This window comes from Phragmites australis, chromosome 19 (genome assembly GCF_958298935.1).
Source record: "Phragmites australis chromosome 19, lpPhrAust1.1, whole genome shotgun sequence".
Lineage (NCBI taxonomy): Eukaryota > Viridiplantae > Streptophyta > Magnoliopsida > Poales > Poaceae > Phragmites > Phragmites australis.
The window spans coordinates 3,087,392-3,111,854 of record NC_084939.1 but is presented as its reverse complement, the minus strand read 5'-3'; the positions used below and the strand labels follow the sequence as shown (position 1 = coordinate 3,111,854).

Sequence of the window (24,463 nt, the reverse complement as noted above, 5' to 3'; positions counted from 1 at the left end):
CAACCAATTTATCTTTAGAAACATCAAAGGTCTAATGCTCTTAACAATTTCCCGTGCACGGGATGTGATGTTATCTTCATATTCGTTCCTATTATACTTCAATAGATCTACCAAAAATTACTTCCTTAGTTGACTGCTATTACCATCATATATGTGTATTGCATGTCAATAATAAGGATCATATGAATTGTGTATCGTTGTGGCGTTGGAGAAGACTTGCTCTATAAATTGTTACATTTGCACTTCACAAACGAATCAATTATAGTGAGGTTAAAAGCAAGATACTGATCATAAAATCGAGGAACATCATTCTAATACATCCTTGTACACAATGTTCTTTGTGCTTCACTCCATGGCATCTATATCTGTATTTGGCTTAGCCAAAATTCGTGTTGACTGCTGTGATACACCTCTCGATAATGCAACATACAGTTGTCCATGAGAGAATACAGACTTGGATAGATAAATACCAACATTAGGAATGATTTATCCTTAAGTTTTGTTTATAGTCATTGCAAAGCTAAGGTGGATTAGAAATTATTTCCTCTTGAACATGAAAGGAAATGAAATGTCCTATGAGGAGGACAAATAGATCCTAGTAATAAACACCATCTTTCCATTATGTTGGCCGTCAACAATCTCAACATCAATGGTATTATGTTGGATGGCTCAAACCGTTAGCCTTGTTCTATTGCATAGACAATTGTGAGGATCAAAATTTCGAAGTAGGATAACTGGATAATTGCTTTTGAGTTTAAGCAAATATGGCAACAATCCATTTAGTGTGATTGAGTTGAAAACACCAATCGGCATCGTCGACGGAATCAAAGTTGTAGTATACCGTCTCCTTGCCTGAAAACCTATCGATCATAATTGCATTCAGCTCATCCACATGTTCATTCTTAGTTGAGAGGATAGCACGTGAGCTCATGTAGGTTGCTGACGTTGAATTGTTCCGGAGATATGGGAATACAAATTCTATGAGTTTATCAATTGATTCTTCTATGGTACTGTAACTAACCACGATATTATTTGAGAGACGTACATAATCATCACCAATCATCTCTTATGTTCCGTTGCTAATCTAAGAAGGTATTTGGAGAACCATGGGTTAGACTATATCCTCATATTTTATGTTAGCTATATCTTACGTATCTTCTCGCATATATAAGACCTTTGTAGTGTAGTGTCCTCGTACCTGCTGAAGGTCTGTCCGACCTTGTAATGAAGGATACACATATGGATAATTAGTGGTTAGACCAGTTTTGTGATTCATGGAGGAATATGTGGATAATTGCGAAAGAATCAGAATTAACTGCAATAAAAAATGTGGAGATCAAACCAATGAAAATAAAATCACCGTAATCCAGAGGAGAAACAAGCACTTGTAAAGAGGTTAAGTGTCGGGAAAGAAGGTATCAAAAGGGAGTGAATCGCCTAGGGTGTTGAGGCCATAAACATACAAAGTTTCAGCAATGTAAGTGAGCATAGGTTTTGCAGTCGATGATTTTCTCACAATCCTCTGATTTGAACAAAGAAGTTAAAGCATCATTCTTATAGCACTTCATTCAAACTACTTTGCCTGAAAAATTGGAGTAATGTAATTTCTGTATAAGGAAGCATCACCATGCACAGCTGCATATAGTAGTATACTAGTCTGATTGGCGCGCGTACGCCGCGCTCATTTTTATTTTGCTGTGTAGAGCACGATAAAAGAAGACTAAAAAATTAAGTTCACAAATTTTGTACATTTCAATATTTATTTATAAAATTATTAATGTTCAACACATTAAATTAATTATAAAGAAAACAATAGTACTTTTATGCATGCACATAGTTTTAACATATAGGTGAAAGTAATACTAACCTAAAAAAATTTGTTTCATATTTTTTTGAGTTTTAGATATTTTTCTTTACATTTTAGATTTTCTTTAGCTGATTTATTAATGTAACTAATATTCATTTCGATATTTTTCTAGAATTTTATGGAAAAAAATTACATATGTATGTATATATATATACATATACATATATACCTACATACATATAGGTATACATGTATACGTGTTATATATATACATATATATACGTGTATATACATATACTTATTTGGGCCCACTACTACAGTAGCAGGCCCTAAGAGGGCGTCATTCTTTCTGCCGTTAGGATATAGAAGATATTGATCAGGGCACATACGTGTTAAAAAAAATAGAAATTAACATTATGTAAATTCCTTATCTACCAGCTGGTAGATGCATTGCTGTAAGAAACATGCACCATGGAACTATGGTATGAAATTACCACAAAGGAAGGACCAGATTTCACAAGAACTGGAAATAGATTAGCTGATCAGGAATTCAGGACCGAACCCATGCATCATTTGTTCCACAACATAGCTTGCCCCTAAGTAAATTGTACGCTTTAAAACTGGCTTGCCTCTCTCTTATCTTGTAATCAAATAGCCCAAGGAAGCCATCCATTTATTTCAACATAGGTGGCGATGCAGCCATCGAGTGATGCAGCGTCCGCGTCCGTACAGCTACAGCAGGAGAAAAGATGAGGAGCTTAGATCACCTCCAACCATATTCACTTTATTTCGTTCTCTTCTCGATTTTTTTTTTCCTATTTTATTTATTTTCTCTCATCTCCAATAGCTTTCCTTCGAGGAGAATCACGAAAAGAAAAGAGAAAGAATCCCGTCCTGAAAGGAACCGTGAAAGGAAATCGTTAGAGTGCTGAAAGGAACGAAAATTCCTTCACGATAGGATTTTCGTTCCCGAAGAAAAACCGTTAGGAGTAGTCTTATAGTTGAATTCTCTTTCAAACTATTGCACGAATGTAGCTACCAAGTATGGCTGCTAAATGCATAATACCAAATCTTATATGATGCATCTATGTTACTCAAATTTCAAGGACATGCCTGACGAAGCTAAATTCTGAAGAACAACACGTACAAATTTCAAGGATATGTTTTATCAGTATTGTGGTTCACGACCACAGACACAAATTACACAGTAAGCATAATAAGAACCAGACACTTTGTAAGACTCATCAAGATACCTCAAAATCCATGCTTTATGCTCCTGAAGACATCCCACTCACCAACACTTATCCTGCAATTTTTTGACAAATGCAGTTGCTCACCTAAATGCAGAAAATAGATCAGTATGACATGCATACGAGAGCTTCCAGATATGTACAAGTAAAACATTGTGTCTGTTATGCTTATGTAAACTAGCAGCACAATTAAACCGTACAATTCCACTTAATCACTTGAAGGAGAACATATATAATGGAATGAGAAAAAAAATACTGCCAAAGCTCTAACTCACCTATTCAACACCACCTCCATGCATTGCTGCTTGCTCCTGTCAACAAAAGGAAGAGAAAAATAATGAAAAGTGTCCATGTTAGAAATTGGAAAGAGTACCCCTGATCCATACTAGCATATTGCACAATTTTGCATAGGAAATAAGTACTAAAAATCATCACATACAGGATGATCTATGCATCCCCTATGGAGTTGCAAGAGCATAATTTCAGTGCGCTGTGAATAGATGGCCCATTGAATAGATGAACCAAGAAAGCGAAGAGCACCTTGAGACGAAGATCTCGGGGAGGGAGTGGCAGAGAATAATGGAGTGCGAAACCAATCCAGGGAAGCCGTGCCGACTCTGCAACATGGACCTAGTGGTTGCAGGAGATGGACTTGAAGACGTCACGCCAGAGACGACGTTAACGCCTTTCTTCGCCTGATAGAGCTAGGGCCTCGATGACCTCCACGAACTCTATCATGCATCACCATCTAGCAGCAGCATAAGGAGGCTTTTTGTGAACAATCCTGGTGGAATATATTATGAGCAAATTAAATGCAGATTTCTTTTTTGGAAAATTCATTACACACAAGTATCCTGACAAACCTTAAACGTCTTTCTATCCTCAAAAGAAACAAAATTGATGCACTTCCAAAAAAAAATGATTTGCTAGCACTTACTAGCCTGTGGAGACAAATCCTTGTTAATATCCATAATCTTTGAAAAAATAGATAGGTTCATGCATTGAGAGAACAACCTGAGGAGCTTGTACATGCTCACTATACTGCTGAATCACCATGTTCAGTAACCAGAATCGGCGCTTTCTTAGTGTTGTTGCTTGGATTGCAAAACAGCCATTTGAAATGAGGGACGTAGGTCACATAAGAACAGTACAGCAAATAAGGCAGCAACAGAGAATAATATTCTTTTGATGGTGCTAATTTGCAGAACGGATAAGGGTAAGGCCTCATAAAAGTTAGACAAAAGCTATTCTTGTAAATGATATGTGCACAAAGAACATATCACTCAAGCCAAATATTCTTAAGAGTAGAATTTTTTTTCAGCTTTTCTTTAGCATATTTTGCCTATAAGCAGGGCGGCGACCTGGTGATCTCATTGGCTAATTTGTTGGGCAGGTGCTTCGAGGGCACATGAACTGTGAAAACACAGCAAAAAGAACACATTCTGCTACCACCAGCGAGCGAATGGACAACAAAATCCATAGGGGGGGACAATCAAACCCACTGAATCGATAGGAAACCCACATGATTAACATTGTTAAGGAAAAACAACCTAACCCAACACCTCCTAACAGGTAGCTTGAACAGGGATTGCATTAGGGATGGGGATGAAGAGAGCAACAAAGGTGACGATGGGCATCTGGCATGGAAACTGGTCAATAAAGCTCTGACCTGTAGCCAAAAGGAGCGTCACAAGGTGCTCAGAAGCCCGTCGATGGTAGCGTCGAAGCACCGAGCCACCCTGTAGGAAACAAAATGGAGGACTAATCTTAACCGGTTGGTTAAAAATATTGCTAACTTCATACACATCGCAGTCAGACTCTCCTGCTTCATGCATATTGCGATAAGGATTATTCACGTCTTCTTCTTCATATTTTGTTCAACATGTATATTTCGGTGTGAATCTACTCATAATCAAATATGTATATAGATTCTATGACTTTGAAAACTTTCTCTCATTTCTGCAATCAATACATGAACAAGTCATAAATTTCTCATTCTTGTTCAACATATCTACCTCGGCAACATTTATGAACTTAGATATGCCATCAAGGAATTCATCACAAATACGATTCTTTAGCTACATCCAACTTCGGTTGGTCATCTGCAATTTCTAAAAGTTAACAGCTATTAAATTTTCACCTAAAAAATTGTTTTAAGTGTAAATTTTAGAGGCATATAATGGTCCTGAACTATAAAAAGAAAAAAAGATATATTTTAACATAAGCTAGAACATAAGTTCAAATATTGTTAAGCAATGGTTTTATCAATCTACCAATTCAGAGCTAAATAAAGTAAATTCTAACCTCTACGAATTCCAACAGAGGAAGCTCTAAACAAATCACTCCGCTGAGGAAGCTCGCGCTGTAGAGTTGAACAGAAGCTCAAATATTTGGACAGAATGGTTCTATAAATATAGCTACCAATTTGGAGCTAAAGAAGGTATACTAATCTCTAGTTATTCTAACAGAGGAAGCTCGCGGGCTGCAGAGGCAGTTCCAAACAAAACGCCCTGCAGGGGAAGCTCAGCATGCTGTCTGAAGACTTGCGCTCGTCTCTGTCTGAAAAACTCACGCCAAAAGACCTTGTCTTAAGACCAATAATTACGGAACACAGATAGAATAAACCGTCTATATGTTCACCTTCGTGAAGGCGGTCTTAAAGTATAGACGAATTATCATTTTCATCCGTTTGTGTCTACCAGAGATATATAGACGGATTTTAGAAGAAACCATATGTACCAATGTTATAGATGGGTATTCCTAAAAACCATCGTAGTCCGCTTGGGCAGTCCGGGAGAGAAACCCGGGCACCGTAGTCCGCTTGCATTGTTTAAGGCCGATCGTCGGAGTAGTTGGCTTTAGCACTTACCTTACTCACCACATGCCGATCTAATGGTAAGGCGAGCTGAATACCTTCGCAGTTGTGGCTTTGTGGGCTTGAACATCGACGGTGTGAGTGGGCGGGCTTGCAAGTGGTACTAGTTTGCTCCGGGAGTAGTTCTAGTACCGCCATGCCGAGCGATACGCAATCCACACGATTGGGGCTGGTTGGGAAAGGTTGTCACGAGCACCCCCTTGTGTGCACTTTAGCGGGTGGCACAAGCCGTATAGTCCTCATGTCGTGTGGGTCCAGGAGTATCCCCCTGCAGGGTGTATAAACAGTTTGAACTGCCGCGCTCTTGGTCATGAGCATGCTATTGTTTCATTTGCACTCAGTCGTAGAGTTCTCATTTGTGGTTGATGGTTCGGATATGTAGTTAATCTTTCAGTTATTATGGTGATGGATGAGTTGGTTCAGTTTTCTTATATGTTCAAGTACTTATGTTACGATTATCTTGTAGTTTCATTTATGTTCAGTTGGGTATTGCAGGGTAGAATGGCATGTTTGGTTAAGTATAAGTGCTCACATAGATATGTTTAAGTTGCTTACCATATATGTTTTACTTAACCTTATGGCATGTCCTTGCTAACAGCTCAATGCATAATCCTTGGAGTCGGAATATTATATATCCATATTGTGTAAGTCTTGCGAGTACCTTCGTACTCAGGGTGTTGCCCTTAAATTGTTGCAGGTATTGCTGCTGCCGAGGAAGAGGCTGTTTTTGGCTACTTCGTGTCTGCCGATCAGGGTGGCGAGCAAGAGTAGTGCATCCTATTCTGAAGGTGACGTGTTGAGACGGTGCCTAATGGCATGTGGCGTCGTTCTCTTTTGTTGTTCATAAGTTTAACTTTCCGCTACGTAGTTTTTTGTGGTTAGGAGTTGAGAGGTTTTGTCTCCTCCTACCTCGCTTTTGTTGTAAATTATTGAAATCAGTTGCATGCTTAATACTTGTATTATAAATATTTATTACTCGCTCTTTATTAAGCTATGTTGTGATGTATACGTTGGAAGGCATATGTTCCGATCTTTGGGCACAAAACACGTGCCGGGACTACCGGGATGATATTCTGGTTAATCATCGAGGTTATGAGTATGAATAATAATTCTCCTGATGGTTAATTAGAATATTATTTGGACGGTTCCTCATAGCGTGGTATCAGATCTTGGTTTAATAAAGTAGCCTAAATATAATTAGAGCGTTGTTTAGTAAGTAGTTAACTTCACTAAGCAACTCACAAAAATTTCATTCGTGCATTTTCATGATCAATATATATGAACCTGTTATATTATGCTCCTAAGTATAACATATGCAGTTGTGATGCTTGATGGGGTGAGACGCATTTGAGGAAGATACGTGTAGTTTAGAAGCGAGCATGCCTTCATGTTTCATTGCTCATTTTGCATCATGCCTTTGAACATGCATTCTCATCAGTTTATAGTATAGGGATCCAAATAAGTAAGGTCCGACATAGTAAAGTGGCATTAGTTGGAGTTTGATTTTTCACCGATATCGGAATTTAACATTTCGCATCTCTTTCTTCTCATCGCCACAACAGCATGAGAACCCGTGGCATTTTGGGAGATCTTCCTAAGGGATCTAATGAGAACAACCCTCCGCCACCTCCACCACCAAGCATGGCGGATGTCCTAATGCAAATTGAGCAAAACTGTCAAGCTCAGACGGCGCTCCTCGAGGCTCTCGTGCACAACACTGCTCCTCATGGAGGACGTGGAGCCGGGCGCCGAGATGATTTCTCGGATTTCTTGCGAACTCAGCTGCCTACCTTCACGCGGGCTGAGGATCTTCTGGACGCTGACCACTGGCTCCGAACGATCGAGCAGAAGCTTGCTCTCCTCAGATGTGAGGACCACGAGAAGGTGCTCTTCGTCGCCCATCAACTTCAATGCCCGGCGGGCGTGTGGTGGTCCAACTATTTGGCCATGCACCCCGCCAATCATCAGGTGTCTTAGGCGGAGTTCCGCCAAGCATTCTATGACTTTCACATACCTAAAGGTCTTATGGAGATCAAGAGATGAGAGTTCATGGACCTCAAGTAAGGAGGTAGGAACGTCATGGAGTATGTACATGTGTTCAACCACCTTGCGCAGTATGCTCAGGATGAGGTCAACACCGACGAGCGGAAGCAATACCGCTTTATCAATGGCCTCAACTCGAAGATGCAGGACCGGCTGTCCGCACACGAGTTCACTGACTTCAACAAGTTGGTGAGCACATCCCTCACGGTGGAGTTCAAGCTCAAGAACTACCAAGATGAGAAGAAGTGCAAGAGGGGTCCGTCGTCTTCCATGGGCGGGAGTTCTCAACGCGCCCGCACGGAGAGTCAATCTTCACCATCTCACATGTCGACCTCGACAGCTCCACGACCGATGTGGATGGTGCAGCATCCGTCTTTCTCCGCTCCACGAGGGCAGTCTGTAAGACCCGTTGGCTCTCAAGTGAGCGTGACCGGTGGCCCCGGCGACCCGTGCTACAACTGCGGCCGTGTCGGCCACTATGCTCAGGATTGCCAATATCCGAAGTCGAGAGCCGTGTTGACCGCTCCAAGGCCTTCACCTGCTTAGTCTGCACTGCAGTCCTCTCAAGCTATGCACATCCTCAAGCATGGCTGAGCGCGTCACACCACCGCTGAAGGAGTTAACGAGGGTGACAACGTACTGATGGGTACGTTGAGTATGAATTTTAATTTTTTCATCATTTATGCAGTTGCTCTATTTGATTATGGGGCTTCTTATTCCTTCATAGCTACGAGTTATGTTTGACGACATTGGCTGAAAGTCAGTACCACTCCTATATCGTATGTTATAGACACCTCTGGAGCCAAGGTTCTAGTTAACCAGTGTGTGAGCAAGGCATCAGTGATCATCAACGAAATGTCCTTTGTTGCAAATCTGTTGGTGATGGACTCGAAGGGGATAAATATCATATTAGGGATGAACTGACTCTCTAAGAATAAGGCTGTCATGTATTGTGCTCAGCGGACAATTACTCTAAATGGTCCGTCTGGCATCCGAATTCAATTGAAGCTTGAGGGTGTCGATTCTTATCTTTTTGTTTTGAAGGCTGCCCCCACTATAGACCTGTTAAGTATTTCTGTGGTGCGGGAATTCCCGGATATTTTTCCGGATGAATTGCCAGGGATATCGCCCGACCATGCAGTGAAGTTCTCGATTGATCTCATATCCGATTATGACAGACGGTGCTCTACAGGAGCGCCGGAGATAAATTTAGCTCCGGCGGTTCTTTAACCGTCGAGGCCCCGGCCCATTATCTCTGACTATCAATCTCTGACAGCTGCGAATGCGTCTGAGATGGCGGGTTACGAACTGTAGAGACGTCATTTTCTGTGCTAGTGGTATTTATGGGAATTCGCAGGCAAGATTTATTATTTCATAGATATATGAGTATTATGGGTGGATGATTTAAAGTACTTGGGTGGTTTCCCGGGTGCACGACTCTTGTGCAAAGGAAAGCTTGGCATCCTTGAGGTCATAGACAAACCGCGTATCCACCTGCTGCAGCGCGCCGATGACAGTACGAAGTCCCGGCGTCATGGCGAGGCACGCGATCTGCCCTGCCTGTTTGTCATCCATCATCAGGAACAACTGCTTTGGCGAGACTACCAGCGTCACTTCCTCCTCGGCGAAGTGAAGCGACAGGGACGGGAGGCGCCCCTTGATCGCCTCCGTCGCTTGAACACAGAGGCCGTAGATGGGCCGCTGCACTCGCTCCGCCCCGTGGCGCTCAAGGTCCGACAGTACGGCCTCCTCGACGATGCGGTACGCCTCGTGGACCATCACCGTCAGCGGCGTGCCGGGGTCAATCACGGAGCCGCCTTGCCCGTCCTTGCGGCGGGCGAACATCTCCGGGCGAATGTTGTCGAGTCTACGCGTGCCTAGGCTGACGCCGACGAGGCTGACGTAGTACGCCGACTCGTGCGCGTCGAGCGCCGGCAGGATCCTGGTGGTCCGGTACCACGGGTTGCGTGGGACATTGGTGCCAAACCGGAGGAAGCCCTGGCGGTTCGTTTCCCCGAAGAGGCAGTAGGAGAAGTGCGTCAGCCCGCGCGCCGCAACCTGCATCACGAATGAGGTCGGCGCCCTGCCGATGGCAACGACGCCGGCGTATATGCCCTTGCTGTGGAAGTTCTCGGTCGAGTGGGAGCAGCCGAAGGGGTAGTCCGTCAACACATCGCCATCCTTCCTGGTGAAGTGATCGAGGGAGACGTAGCCGTGGACAGACATGGCCCCCGCGCCAGCGAGGTGGAAGGCGCACAGTCCCCCGGCGGGGTCGTGCTGGAACGGCGGTTGGCATATCTGGCTCGTGCCGTCAACGTAACGGAAGGTCGGCGAGGCGGACGGGTCGAACACGGGGTTGAACTGCGGGGCCTGCGGCGCGCACGGATGGCACTGCAGCCATGTCAGGCTGCTCGAGGTGTCGAGCTTGAGGATGATCTCCCGTTTCCCATTGCCGGTGCCAACAAAGACGACCACGTTGTATCGCGTCTCCGGGCGTAGGGTGGTGACGTTTGCCACCGAGGCGCTGAGGCTGTGCTGCTGCAAATACAAGAAGCCGTCACTGCCGCGACGGATAGTGTGGCCAGGGACCTCATGGTTAGAGACCAGCCGGAGGCTAAAACCGGCCGAGGTAGCATTGAACCCTCTTGTGTGGTCGGCAATGGCGAGCGAGAGGTGGTGCATGAGGAGTGCGGTGATGATAGCAAGACCGGTCATGAGCTTCATCTCCATGGCGATGGTATCGTCGAAAAGTCGATGGCAAGTTGACACGGTTAGAGAAGACATATATAGAGAGAGAGAGCTTGGGCGGTTGGACTTCTATCTTGGAGATATGCTTCGGATGCCTGTACCATGCAAAGCTGCCGGCAGGAGATATGGTTGGACTTCTATCTTGGAGATAGCATCTTAATGATTTGTGTCGTTGGGTACAAATGGGCGGCAGGAGCTTTAGAAGGACGACAAACATTTATTTTCCTTGTCACAAACACTATACCAGATATATGTAGTCGTTTTTGAAGTGACTGGTTCTTTTACCCGTGTGTTGCAATGGGAGAAATAATAAAGGAAGAAAAAAACACAGGACAAAAATTATTGTGTGAACAGGTCAAACTTAATTACAAGATCACCTTTCTAAAATGATACATCATTGTTCACATTTCATGTATGAAATTTCGAAAGATAAATGAGTACCAAATATTAGTTATTTTATTGGACAAAATGCATCTTTCAAATTTTTATTGTATAGAACTAAAACTAACATATAAGTTCGGATGCCTGTACCATGCAAAGCTGCCGGCAGGAGATATGGTTGGACTTCTATCTTGGAGATAACATCTTAATGATTTGTGTTGGGTACAAATGGGCGGCAGGAGCTTTAGAAGGACGACAAACATTTATTTTCCTTGTCACAGACACTATACCAGATATAATAGTCGTTTTTGAAGTGAAATGAATCGTAGGTGCGTCTTAAGAACCGGACATTTAGTGAATCTAAAAAACTAGTAAAGTTCCTTGCCTCGTTAATTAATTCGTAACTAGCATGGATTGCGCAATTGCGCGGGCATCATCGTTGTAGCAGGGTTAAAGTGCTTGGGAAAAAGGATTTTCTCACCGAAATTATACGTAGTCAAAGGCTTGAACATGCCATTTAAGCATGTACCATGACCAATGTGATCAGAGAAAAATGTTTTGTTTATTTAAATATGATTACTTACCTTTTCAATCATGTTCAAGCGTAGGTCCTTTAAACTAAACAGGGCACATAGGAGCTGACCGCAAATCCATTCTTTCACAACTAATTAATATCAGTATTTAAATTTGTATATTACCTGTCCAAATGTTTGCAAACTTGTCAATTCTATGTAGGCTGTATACCAAAGTAGCAAAGCCGATAGCAAACAACTTATCGTCACTTGAGCTTGGAGTTCTATCCTGGAGATATGGTTCGGATGCATGTAGAATGCAAAGCTGCTCACTACTAAAAAATTATTTTTAGAGGCAAACGGTAACTCGTTTTTACAGACGTTTAGTGCACCCGTCTGCGATCGAAGACCTGTAGAAATGAATGATTTCCACAGGCGCAAAAGTGACCGCATGTGAAAATCTATTATCACAGGCAGTTCACTTAAGGACGGACTGCCTGTGAAAATTGATTTCCACAGGCGGTTCCTTAAGTGAACCGCCTGTAGAAATCGGTCCCCCAATCGATATTTTTTGAACCGAAAAAGAGCAAAAAATTTTTTTGGACCGACTAGGAATCCCACGCGGTCGCGAAGTCGCAAGTCACGCGTTTTTTCGCGCAAAATACGCGCGCTACACGGTTTTTGGCACTCGAACTCGAAACCTATCGGGTCGCGCGAACCCTCCCCACCATCACACTAGAGAACGAATACGGAACATATGAGTATATATAATTCTTTTGATATCTGTAATCTGAAACTTCAAATGATTATTTGGGCATCTAAATGACTTCAAATGAAAAACTTTTCAACTACAAAGTTGTAGATCTCATCGAGGGCTACAATTTTCATATAAACTTTATCCTCATCCGACTTCGTATGAAAAAATTATGAAATTTTAAAAATAAACTGTCACTCATTTCTACCAGCGATTCCTTAAACGGACCGCCTGTGATAATATGGTTATTTCTACAGCCGGTTCACATAAGAAACCGCCTGTAGAAATGAGTGACAGTTTATTTTCAAAAATTCATAATTTTTTCATATGAAGTCAGATGAGGATAAAGTTTATATAAAAATTGTAGCCCTCGACGAGATCTAAAACTTTGTAGTTGAAAAGTTTTTCATCTGAAGTCATTTAGATACCCAAATAATCATTTGAAATTTCAAAAGATTATTTGGATATATAAATTACTTCAAATAAAAAAAATATCAACTACAAAGTTGTAGATTTCATCAAGAGCTACAATTTTCATATAGATTTTTTCTTTATCCGACTTCATATACAAAAGTTATGACTTTTTTAATGGATAGTCATTTTCAGAGGTGGTTCACATAAGGAACCGCCTATGAAAATGACCATTTCTACAGGCGGTTCCTTATATGAACCGTCTTTGATAATAATCTATTATCACAGGCAATTCCTTATGTGAACCGCCTGTGAAAATATATTTTCACAGACGGCCCGTAACCGTAGGAGGCTCTCGCCAATTGTTCAGGCGGTTTTTCAAATAAACCGCCTGTAGAAAGTTATCTTAAGTGTCTCAAAAAATAGTTTTTGTAGTAGTGGCTGTCAGGAGATATGGTTGGACTTCTATCTTGGAGATAACATCTTAAAGATTTGTGTTGGGTACAAATGGGCGGCAGATGCTTTAGAGGGACGACAAATCTTTATTTTCCTTGTCGCATACATTATAGTAGATATAGTCACTGCTACAGAAATCCCAACAGATAACTTAGTATCATTGCCGGCTCTAATGTATCTGTAGAAATGAGATTAGCGACTAGAGAAGGTGAATATGAGCCTTAATAAATTTCTTGCAAAATTAATTATCTTCTCCTATTTAGATCACCCAACACACCTTAAAACTCAAGCGGAAGCAAAAATAGAGAGAAGTTTTAACGATAAAAAATCGAGGCAACATGACTCCACGGATGATATATGAACCATATGTTCCATTTAAGATCAATCCATATGTCTTAGAACTCAAAAATCACAACTTGCAAAGAAAAACAAGAAAAACTGAACACCGAGCAACGAAACTCTCCAAGTTGATTATCTAAAGGTAAGAGAATTCAAGATCCTATCACATAAGCATGTGTATGTGAATTTTATGCCTCTAGCAACAAGATGAATAATCTCATAAGGTGCTAAAATTTCAGCCTAAAAACCAAAATGAAAATCAAATCCGAAAACCGAAAAACTTGTAAACTTGCAAGGGAACCAATAGAGAGAAATTAGAAGGAGGTGAGCACAATAACATAAAGAAAAATAAATTTCATTGCAGCAGAGGTAAGCCCTATTTTAAGCGGATTACAAAGATTTATCTTTCAAAACTCTCACCTATTTCATAGGCTAAGCACTCATCATTCTCTTCTCTAAAACCCTAGCTCTAGGCTCTCAAATGGGTGGCACAAGGGGACTCAAGTGGCTAGTTCATCTCCTTCCATAGCCTTATCTCGCTATTTATAGGCTTAAAAAATTTGACCCCTAAGTTTCCTAACTTTTTTCCAAAATACCCCTCTCTTGTAGTGCACTCCTACTTACCATCGAGGGTATTTTGGTCTATTTTCTCCTCCATCCTTCAGACGGCTGCGACGCTTTCATGACTTAGCTTCACCTGACACAAGCTTCGTGATGGTGTCACGTACTCTCCAGTTCTCCTACGGTTTTGAGGCCAAATCACGAAACCTTAACACGCTTCTCAAAGCGTGACTCGTCGTCTTGCTTACACCTTAAGCAAGCGCTCCGATATTGACACGTGTACTCCGTCTTGCGATCCTAACTGTTGGCAAGTCTCTCCCACTCCAGATCACTCGAGTCGTCTTGTCATTTACACCGGCATCCCCTTCGCTTGACTTAGTCAACACATCGTCATCATCCGCCTTCCATGCTTTGCTTGACTTCCATGTGTTCAGCTAGGATCACTCTTGACTCCGTTCGGTCTCTTTGATCGTCTGGCACCAAGCATTTTGCTTGACCCTGATCATCCCACCGTTGACCGTTAAGTTGCATCTATCACCTGCATACCATGAGACAAGCAAACACATATCTCCAACTTCAATTCTAGTTAGTCTATAATCAATATGCTCAAATGAAATCCTAAATTAATTCAAATCCCATCAAAGCTCATGCAGAACCGAAGATTATCAAACTAAATAAATACCAATGTCAATCACTCATCATAAGTAAACTAAAGCACATTTCAACTTGGTTTCTCAGTATCTATGCCAGTTTGTGAGGTAAATTGGCATAAAAACTGACCATGAGAAAACCACACTAAACTATACTACTTTCAGTACCAGTTCAAGAAAAAACCAGCACTAAAAATGAAATGAATCGCATGTGCGTCTTAAGAACCATACATTTAGTGAATCTAAAACACCAACAAAGTTTATTGCCTTGTTAATTAATAATTCGATATATGTGTTGAGAAACCAAGTTCCTTGCGGTTAGGACCTATCCCTCTCTGTCCTCAACACGTACATCCCATAGTCCTCAATCAATTTTGCAATCGAAACTTACCCGACTCGAGTCCATTCATCATGCTTCACTCATGGGAGTGCCTACACTACCACAGAAACAACAATAGCAGATACGCCGTCATAGATGGTTATTTAAAAGCCATCACTAATATATTATACACAGACAGTTAATAGAAAAAATTATCTATGATATTCCAAGCCATCTAGAAGAGCAACAACACACATATGGTTTTACTAAAATGTCATCTGTTGGGGGTCACCATTTAGGTCCCCCGACGCGCCTGGCCTCGCCAGCTTACGCCTGTGGACCACTAGCCCTCGGAGGCCTCCAGAGCTTAAGGCTCTGGAGCCGTCTGGTGACCCATTCCTTCAGAGCCTGCAGACCCCCGAAACCTGGGGGTGAGTCATCAGGCCTTACAAAAATATCAGCCAGAGGGGGCCCGCCGGCCATCCTCCATTTGCTATGAAGTGATCGGCATTTAATGCCGGTGTAAGTGGAGGCCACCCTGACATCCCAGTGCAAGTGGTGGCCGGGCTAACACATTGGACAGTGCGGCACTGCAATAGGCATCCGACCAAGTTTTACCACCACTTGCTGCTAATGTATGTGCCACGGTTAGATAATATCTTCAGGGTAGAGTTAGGAATATCTTACCTAGGCCCAAGACATGTTATCCGGCTAGCTCTAGGTCCCTGATGTGTAGAGATAGCCTATATCACTACCCTTGTAGGGACATACTTGCATACTTACGCTCGAACTGACACTATAAATACAGACCCAGGGCCATCAGGCCAGGGACAAATCTTTCATGATCAACACATTGGGTATTCCTTCCTCTCCACTTCTTCTCCAAGCTTGAGTCATTCTTGTGAGTGAGCTCTCGTTGCACTTTATTTGTGGAAGACATTTTCTTTCACCAACAGCTGGCGCCATCCGTGGGGACGTGAACATAGAAGTACTAGAAGAGATAGTATGATATGCAAAAAGAAGACCACCAGGACTGTCGCGCCGATAGCAGACTCCCCAACCACGCCTGTGCGAAGTTCCATAAGGCCGTCGCGACCAAGCGCACGTTACGCCGATGCCATCCCCCAACTGGGCATATTGAGGGCCACCTAGCCATCGGCGAACCAGCTACAACACTAGCTGTGGCTAACACTATGGGACCCACCGGTTCGGAGGTCCCTCAGTAGCAGCACGGTGGGAACCCCGTTGTGTCCCAAGGGGCTGCAACGGAAGCCGTAGCCACACACGTGGCCATGACTGACTAGCAAGCGCGTGTGGTGGCCCTCTAGGCTCAGCTGGAAGAGGTGCAGGCGGCCCTGCGGGCCGCACAACGACCCCTAGACATGACCAACGTTGCCCCGGTGACTACCAGAACTATGCCGGCCCAGGCTCGGGGGGCCAGCGAAGGCTTCTTCACCGCGGCCCATCATCACCAGGCACCCCTACAGTCAGTGCACAGGGGAATACAGTTTCCATATAAGTTTTTATGGAAAATGAAACTACCTCTAAAAAAATCCAGTTGATGCTAAAAAACATTATTTTGACTAAAGATAATTTGGTTAAAAGAGGATGGAAGGGGAGTCAACAATGTCATTTTTGTGGGAGTGATGAATTAGTAGATCATTTATTCTTTGAGTGCCCAATGGCTAAGTTCATATGGTTTATGATACAATGTGCATTTAATTTTGCTAGTATGTATGTTTCTTTGCACCAATGTTTTGATAGATGGTTGCAGAATTTAAAAAAGAGAGTATAAAATGCTTGTGATTGTTGGATGTGCAGTCATATTCAGGTTTGTATGGAAAGCTTGCAACACAACATACTTTGAACACAAATTACCCCAAGATCCAACTGCTATAATCTTTTCGGTCTGTCATTGGATTGATCTTTAGTCACCTTTGCAGAAACCGAAGAAGCATGAGGTGATACATGAAGGTGCTATAAGACTCAGAAGCATGGTGACGGAGATAACCAAAATGCAAGCGGGATGGAACGGCGGACGAAGGGCGATTACAGCAAGCTGAAGTTGGAGTAAACAAGAAAAGAAAAGACGATGACAAGAAGTTCTATTTTGTAGGTGATGTTAGTTGCGGTGTGAACAAATCCATCATGAGCAGTGACAACTCTTTTGCGACTAAGTTTTTTTGGTTGGTGTTACCTATGTTGCAGTTTGCTCCTTGTAGCTGTTGTTTTGGCATGATGTATTTTCATCTTTCGTTTTATCTTTTTCGGTTATGAACTTGTTACAAGACATTAGTGATGTTCTGGTTTCATTAATTGAAATCGGCGTTCATCCCCCCATTAAAAAAACAAAGGAAAACGAGAAAAAACCACAGGAATCTGGCAACATTGACCTGACCAGGACAACACAGCACTGCTTCAATCAGTCCCATGCATGTTCTAGATGAGAACTTTACCCTGCGAATTCAATCTTCTTGCTTAGGCGGAGGGTCATCTCATGGCGTTCCAAGCTGGTATTAGACCATCTTCAATCATATTTTTTTCATTTTATTTTCTTTCTTTCTGATTTTCTTTTCTGTTCTTATTCCTTTTATTTTCTTTTATTTCTGACAGCTTCTCTTCGAAGGAAGGAAAAGAGAGAAAATTATATCCTGAAGAGAATAACCTTAGAAATCCCTTCGTGACAGAAACTGTAAAAAAAAACCATTAGAACACTAAAGTGAACTAAAATACTTTACACGCATGAGGCACGACGAAGAACACAACGACGTATCTGACTGAGAACTGGTGAAAGTCGCCAGGTCTGATCCTTGGTCAAACCTGGCTATCATCGCTTCTAGTTTCTGCACAACGTGTCTCCCGTTTTCTTTGCGTTTTTCTCCAGGTTCCCATCCACGAACGCGTGCCGAATTCATCGGTCCCGCTAAGCGATTGCGATTAGCTTCCGTCTATAAGCTCTGATCACTCTTCCATAATATAGCCAAACTGCCGAAAGTCAGCTCGCTCTTCCATTCTCCCAGAACACAACTCTTCGTACTCGTGGTCGACGGTCTACAGAGATGAAGTTCGTTGTTACGCTAGTGTTTCTCCAAGCTGCCATGGCTGCCTTGCTGCCACCCCACGGAGTTTCGGCAGGTGATCGTCAAACTCTCGCCGCCTAGGTCCCGTCCGGAACGCGGGGATTTCTGGAATGAATCTTTTCTTGTGAAACTCCAGCGAAATCCTCGTGTTCCAAACTGCAACCCGTAGCCATTCTCTCTCTCTCTCTCTCTCTCTCTCTCTCTCTCTCTCTCTCTCTCTCTCTCTCTCTCTCTCTCTCAGTTAGAATTTTTCCATCTTTTTTCCCTCTGTGACGAGCTAGAAGATTGGAATCTAAGCGACTGGGTTCAGTTCAGAGTTCAGACAACCCAGCTTGGATTGGACACCTTCAGGTAGCTGATGATGAGTTGATATATTTTTGCAGCTGGCGAGTGCGGCAAGGTGAAGTGCGGCGAGGGGACGTGCAACGAGTCCAGCGACTACGTGTTCGGGTTCGCGTGCCATTGCAACCCCGGGTGGAGCCGGATCCACCTCGGCGACGTGCAGTTCCCCTTCCTCCCCTGCGTCATCCCGAACTGTAAGCCCCCCGCTCTCTCCTGCAATTCTATCTTCTTTTTTCTTACCGCACACGCAGGAGATACCTCTGCATTTGTCTCGGCATGATCGATCCATTGCAGTGAAACTTTCACGTTCGATCGGTTCAGGCACCGGGAACATTGTCGGGGCTCCAAGTTAGTCTTGGCATGTTGCAATAGTCCTTGTAGTGTAAGACATGCCAGAAGACTGAAGACAGTCTTGGCATGGGGCTTTTCTTCTTCAGAAACTAGTGTTGATTCAACACTCGCCGGGTTTCTCGATTCCCGCAGTCCAACTGTCCAAGTCGACGGCATGGAATTTCGCCCATGAGATCGGGCTCATCCTCTGCACCAATCGTACATGTCAAAATGGAAAATGCAAGCCTAACATATGTCACACAGGAAGAAATGAAGTCAGCGAAAGAACAGGACAGCCTGACTACTCTCCATGCTCTTGCAGGCACCATCAACTACTCGTGCCAGAACGGGTCGTCCCCGCCGCCGGCTTCATCACCGCCACCGCCCCCGGCAGCGCCGCCGCTGACGAACCTCTCAATCTTCGACCGTAATATCCCTCCACCTCACACCCACAGGCTGCCGTCATGTTTTCTCAATTGATTATTATTGCTGCGTCAACTGAACCAAGCATCTTCCGGTTGCCAGCGTGCCTGATGCAGTACTGCGGCGACGGCGGCGCCTGCGAAAAGGTGTCGGGCTTCACCCACCGGTGCAGCTGCCGCGGCGGCTTCACCAACCTCTTCAACGACACCTCCTACCCCTGCTACCAGCAGTGTATGTGAGACGCACCGTCAGGGTGTCAGAATTCAGAAAACCTTGGCCTTTAGAGTGTGGAACTGCAGGGCTGACGCCGGCTCGCCGGCGGCTGGTGTGTTTTGATCGTGCTGCAGGCTCGCTGGGGTTGGACTGCAAGGGACTAGGGATCGACGTGATCAACGGGTCGACGTTGAGCTCGTCGCCGCCGACGCCGGTCTCGTTCACCGTCAAGAAGTCCAGCGCCGGAGCTCCCGCCGCGTCAGCTGACAGGCTGCTCGAGCTGCTCGTGCTGGTCTCCTTCTGGGTCCAGGCGATATGGTGAGCAAGCTGATACGACAGGGACAAATCAAGCACAGCAAAACTGATCACCAGAAACATTCCAATCCATGATTTCTATTCTTCTCCCCTTTTGATACAGCTTTTTTGTTAGGAATATTTCATACATGATCAGGGTACCATACAGACATAGTCCCATACATGATCAGGGTACCATACAGACTTATACTAAAGTTAAACATTCCAGAGAAAATAAAAACATCTACTTTAGTTAGCCATCTGCAATGCATTACAGCAGACAGTGCTCTGTATTCAGAAACCAGATCAATCCTACTGCCCGGCAGATCTGACCACCAGAGAAACAGAACACAAGCAGCAGCCATCTGCACAGCGATGACCAGACTGATTGGCAAGATGCGAGAGTAACCACATTCAGCAAAACAAACAAAACAGCAGCTACAGCATTGTGAGAACAAGCGATTAGCGAGTATATAACATCTCTCCATTAAGGTTTCAGATGCAGAGGTCTAACAATTAGAACTACGTACCCGGCGCAGATTCACAGACTGCGAGATATCTCAAGTTTCAAGATTATGTATAACTATCGGCCTACCAGGGCATCGATATGTATTTTAGCTAGCCAGAGTTGACTACTTACAGATCCAGGGTCTCCAGCTCTATAGACTGTAGGCTACTAGGTAATGTGAGGCAACTAGATATGTTCAGCTACGTGATCCACCATGTAGCGGGGGTGAGGTTAGTGAGGCCGGCAATCACCGGACGGAGAATGAGAGCTGGGCCATGAAGAGGTTGATGACGTCCAGGTACAGCGAGATGGCGGCGACGACGTATTCGTTGTAGGTGTGGCGCTTGAGCAGCATGTTGGTGTCGTAGATGATGAAGCAAGAGAACACCAATGTGGCGATGCATCCGTAGATGGTCATGCCGACCATTCCCAGTGGAAAGAAGATCTGGAAGGTCCAATGGATTACACCGTAAGTCAAATAGGTGACACAAGAGAAAATGAATCTAGAAGGTCCAATGGATTACACCGTAAGTTAAATAGGTGACACAAGAGAAAATGAATTTGTTGAAAGGAACATGACGCTGCATGACAGGAAAACCTGTATGGTGATGTACACCAGCAGCGTGAGGAGGCAGGCGAAGAGGAAGGGGAACATGAAGGTGAATTCGTAGCCCTTCTTGACGGCCCAGAATGTGAAAAGTGTAAGGCCAATGACAACAGCTGCTGTTTGGATTGCAGCTTGCAGAACCACTGTACCTGTTGACATAACACAAAAATTACAGTTCATTAGACACATTGATAAAATCAAACAGCTCTGTAAAGCATTAGTAACTGAAAAATAATTTTAAAAATAACTTGTTGGCATGCCTGGAAGTTGCACAAATAAGATTAACTTTACATCCAGAGCCTGTCAGAAGGAAGCTAAATTTATTTCAGATCTTTAGTTGTTCAATATAAAAAATGAGCCGTGGATTTCATCACAACAAAATTAAATTCGGCTACCTTTTTTTTCTTCTAAAAACACAAATAAGGCAATCTCAACAGTCAACAAAGATAGCCAGGTTCAGCACTTAATCTCAGTAGACAATAACGATAGCCAAGTACTCAAAGATGACAGATACATTAACGGCCTGCAAGAAGATCTGGACCCAGTTGTTCCATCACAAAGTAAAAAACTTATAGAGATCATGTAACAGAGACTTACTCATCTTCAAAATGTAAAAATAACATCTTATTAATGACTGCTACCACAACCAATGGGCTGGTTAAAACATTAAACAGATGAAAACACAAAAACAGTAAACTGTTGTGCAACTGTAGAGTAAACAGTAAACAGAAGAAATCATAAAGAAAACTGGCTAGTCTGAAATGAGTGCAAGGAAAGCACAAAAACAGACGATCAATAGTGCAGACAACCCTTAAACAGTAGACACGTCAATTGGTAGAACTTAGGTGGTGTTTGGTTCAAGGTTTGTTAATGCAAACGTAAACGTAATTGCATTACAAGGGTTTTGGGGGTGCCCTGCATGATCACCTGATTTGTTTGGTTCCATTTAAGAATGGTATGGGATGCCAATACAGCGTTTGGTTAAATCTCACCGTGCTGCAACGCTGCGACTTGATTAGTGCCACCAGTATCTCGATTAATGAAGATAACGAGGTGAAGATGGAAAACGATGTGCTCCGGCTGCCGTCGAGACCTTGTCCGGACGAAGACTATTGACAGTTGCGGCGGCAGCAACACGCGAAGCTACTCCCAGGCTTGTGCAAAGAAGCAGAGTCGCCGACACTATGTCGTGGAAGACACTGTCACATCTGGAACATTGCGCACTGGCAAAGAGATGGAGGATGGTACCAAATCTGGAAAGCTACGGCGGTCTGACCACCGTCAGTTGTGCGTGGTCGCCGTCCCACATCGCGCCAGCCCTCGCGTGCTAGTCGAACCAAGTCGCCGCACGCTCATCGAACCAAGCCGCCACACAGCAGCGCGGACCGTCGCCTCCTTGCCTCGCCGACAGCTAGGCGTGCGCGTTAGGCCATGCCGCCTTGCCCTCGCCGGATCGAATGCCGCCTTCGTGCCACATCCTCCCCCCACATCCCTCCCCTCCCCACGCCGCCACATCAATTTGGAGAGAGAGAGAAAGAGAGGATAGGGAGACATATCGTGCGTTTAGAAGTTGCTAATATCACGTTAACGGGATCTGAATCCACTCGTTGGAGAGTGTAATCGGAGTTGTACTAGACTGTGATCCATTTACATGATATCGGATTGCAGCGCACCCAAACCAAACTGGAACTAACGGGATCCTTTCGCACCGTAATCGGATCAGAACATAAAAAGACCGAACCAAACAGCTTATTAATTGTGGTGGCTAACTGTTGTGCAACTCACCCACGAGAAATGAAACAGGAAATATTAATGGACTCAACATAGGACATATACCATTGCAAACAATTGCTCTGTCTGAGAACAACAGTAAGAAAAGTAAGAAACTAACCATGATCGTTGCAAAGCTTGTAGAAGTTGTTCATAAAGGCACTAATCATGGAATTGAAAACTATCTGCATAGACATAGGCAAACAAAACCTTTGCTATGCAAGAATAGTACATTTATATGGTGCATCAACACAGATTCAGTTAAAAAGTTGACCCCAAGCCCATCCCCGATTCCTACAACTGCCAGAAACTAAAAAGGGCGGAATTCTACTCAAAGTCCTCAGAAGCCAGAACACCGAAAAACTATCCTCAATTTTCACATGGCACAGAGTAGTTTAATAATTGCCTGACGACAAATGAGTATCATAATCTCACAGGTGATACAAAGTGGTCTTATATCCTAATGATCCTTACCAGAGAGTAATATTAGAGTAAGCCTACTGACGATCATGCACTCGGCGCCCAAAAACAAAATAAAAAAGGGCCCACTTCTCTTCCCTACCTCAACCATCACAGAGCCCCAAATCTGCTCTGTTCAACTATCTATACGACCGCTACATTCCCCAAAAAAGTGCAGGATCGCACATTCCTCCAAGTGAACAATCCATCCCGTCAAAACATCATCTAACCAGCACAGTATCGGAAGCAACAAACACCAAATCGGAAGCAGATGATCTTAAAAACGACCAGAATTTTATCACCCGCTGCACTTGATCTATAACCACACCGAGAGCTCTACATCACATCAATTCGAACCCACGAGATGGAGATAAGGAGAAAATTGTGTCGTGTCAATACCGGCGGTGGTGGAGGCGGCGACGGCGAGACTGAGGCTGCAGCAGAGCGTGAAGAGGCCCAGCAGATACAGGTTCACCGGGTGCTTCTCCCTGTACTTGAACATCGGCCACATCACTGCAAAAATCACAGTCACACCCACACACCGCGCGCGTCACCTTCCCCATCGCAACAAATAAAAGCAGGCGCGACCGAAACACTAAGGGAGGAAGGAGGAGGGAGGGAGAGCGCGAGGCGCGCGCACCGATGAGGGGGGCGATGAGGATGACGATGTAGACGGGCCAGACGGCGGCGGGGGGCCCGTACACGAAGAAGCGCGGGACGGCGCGCACGAAGCAGGCGGCGGCGGCGATGGCCGCCGTCAGCGCGAACTGGAGGGCCAGGATGGCGTAGACCTTCCGCACGAACGCCCAGCGCAGGCGCGGGTCCTCCTCCTCCGCCACCATCTTCTTCGGCTTCGCCTCCGCCGAGGGGGCCTCGCCAGCCTTCGCATTCTCCGCCGCCGCGGCGGTGACGCCTGCTGCGGCCTCGAGGTCGGCGGCCTGGGGCTTCGACATTGCGGGCGCTAGGGTTTGTGTTGTGGGGCTTTTCGGGGCGTGGTGGAGCGCGAGGTAGACGTAGCGGCGAGGAAAGGCGATGTTATAGACCGCGTTTGTCTCACTGACGTGTGGGCCCAGCGCAGTGAGCTCTTCCTCGCATCCACCACTGCACCAAGAGGCGGTTCCTTATAAGCTTTTTTTTTTTTTGCTACGTTAATTCGCCTCACGAACGCGCCCTTGCTCAGAAGGCAAGATAAGGCTCATCATGAAGCAAACTTACAATTCTTTTTTTCTATTGGTGTGCCATCCTCGTCTTACACAACTCAGGGCCGGTTCTTGAGATTTTGGTGACATAATAAATAAATAATATATAAATTGTAAAAATAATATTCAGTG

The 24,463-nt window shown here is 44.2% G+C and overlaps 3 protein-coding genes across 3 annotated transcripts; 1 reads left to right on the top strand and 2 right to left on the bottom strand.

The window, feature by feature from the left end:
• Positions 1–9,379: 9,379 nt before the first annotated feature.
• Positions 9,380–10,705, bottom strand: LOC133901038 (aspartyl protease family protein 2-like). Its single transcript, XM_062342331.1, has one exon. The coding sequence runs from the start codon at positions 10,703–10,705 to the stop codon at positions 9,380–9,382; it is 1,326 nt and encodes a 441-aa protein (XP_062198315.1).
• Positions 10,706–18,060: 7,355 nt separating this feature from the next.
• LOC133899907 (uncharacterized) lies at positions 18,061–20,011 on the top strand. Its single transcript, XM_062340939.1, has 5 exons — positions 18,061–18,241; positions 18,570–18,722; positions 19,181–19,285; positions 19,384–19,512; positions 19,629–20,011. Exons 1-5 carry the CDS (start codon positions 18,166–18,168, stop codon positions 19,814–19,816), a joined length of 651 nt encoding a protein of 216 aa, XP_062196923.1. The 5' UTR covers positions 18,061–18,165; the 3' UTR covers positions 19,817–20,011.
• Positions 20,012–20,086: 75 nt separating this feature from the next.
• On the bottom strand, positions 20,087–24,152 carry LOC133899905 (protein LIFEGUARD 2-like). The gene is made up of 4 exons (XM_062340938.1): positions 23,773–24,152; positions 23,532–23,645; positions 20,895–21,052; positions 20,087–20,741 (listed from the first exon to the last, which is right to left on the bottom strand). Exons 1-4 carry the CDS (start codon positions 24,083–24,085, stop codon positions 20,544–20,546), a joined length of 783 nt encoding a protein of 260 aa, XP_062196922.1. The 5' UTR covers positions 24,086–24,152; the 3' UTR covers positions 20,087–20,543.
• Positions 24,153–24,463: the final 311 nt, after the last annotated feature.

Excerpts from the sequence above, each read along its gene's own strand:
- LOC133899905 (XM_062340938.1), bottom strand. The coding sequence starts at position 24,085 with ATGTCGAAGCCCCAGGCCGCCGACCTCGAGGCCGCAGCAGGCGTCACC. Across the intron at positions 23,646-23,772 it reads CCTCATCGCCCCCCTCATCG|TGATGTGGCCGATGTTCAAG; the intron begins GTGCGCGCGCCT and ends TGATTTTTGCAG. Across the intron at positions 21,053-23,531 it reads CGCCGCCTCCACCACCGCCG|GTACAGTGGTTCTGCAAGCT; the intron begins GTATTGACACGA and ends TTATGTCAACAG.
- LOC133899907 (XM_062340939.1), top strand. The coding sequence starts at position 18,166 with ATGAAGTTCGTTGTTACGCTAGTGTTTCTCCAAGCTGCCATGGCTGCC. Across the intron at positions 18,723-19,180 it reads CCCCTGCGTCATCCCGAACT|GCACCATCAACTACTCGTGC; the intron begins GTAAGCCCCCCG and ends ATGCTCTTGCAG. Across the intron at positions 19,513-19,628 it reads CTACCCCTGCTACCAGCAGT|GCTCGCTGGGGTTGGACTGC; the intron begins GTATGTGAGACG and ends ATCGTGCTGCAG.
- LOC133901038 (XM_062342331.1), bottom strand. The coding sequence starts at position 10,705 with ATGGAGATGAAGCTCATGACCGGTCTTGCTATCATCACCGCACTCCTC.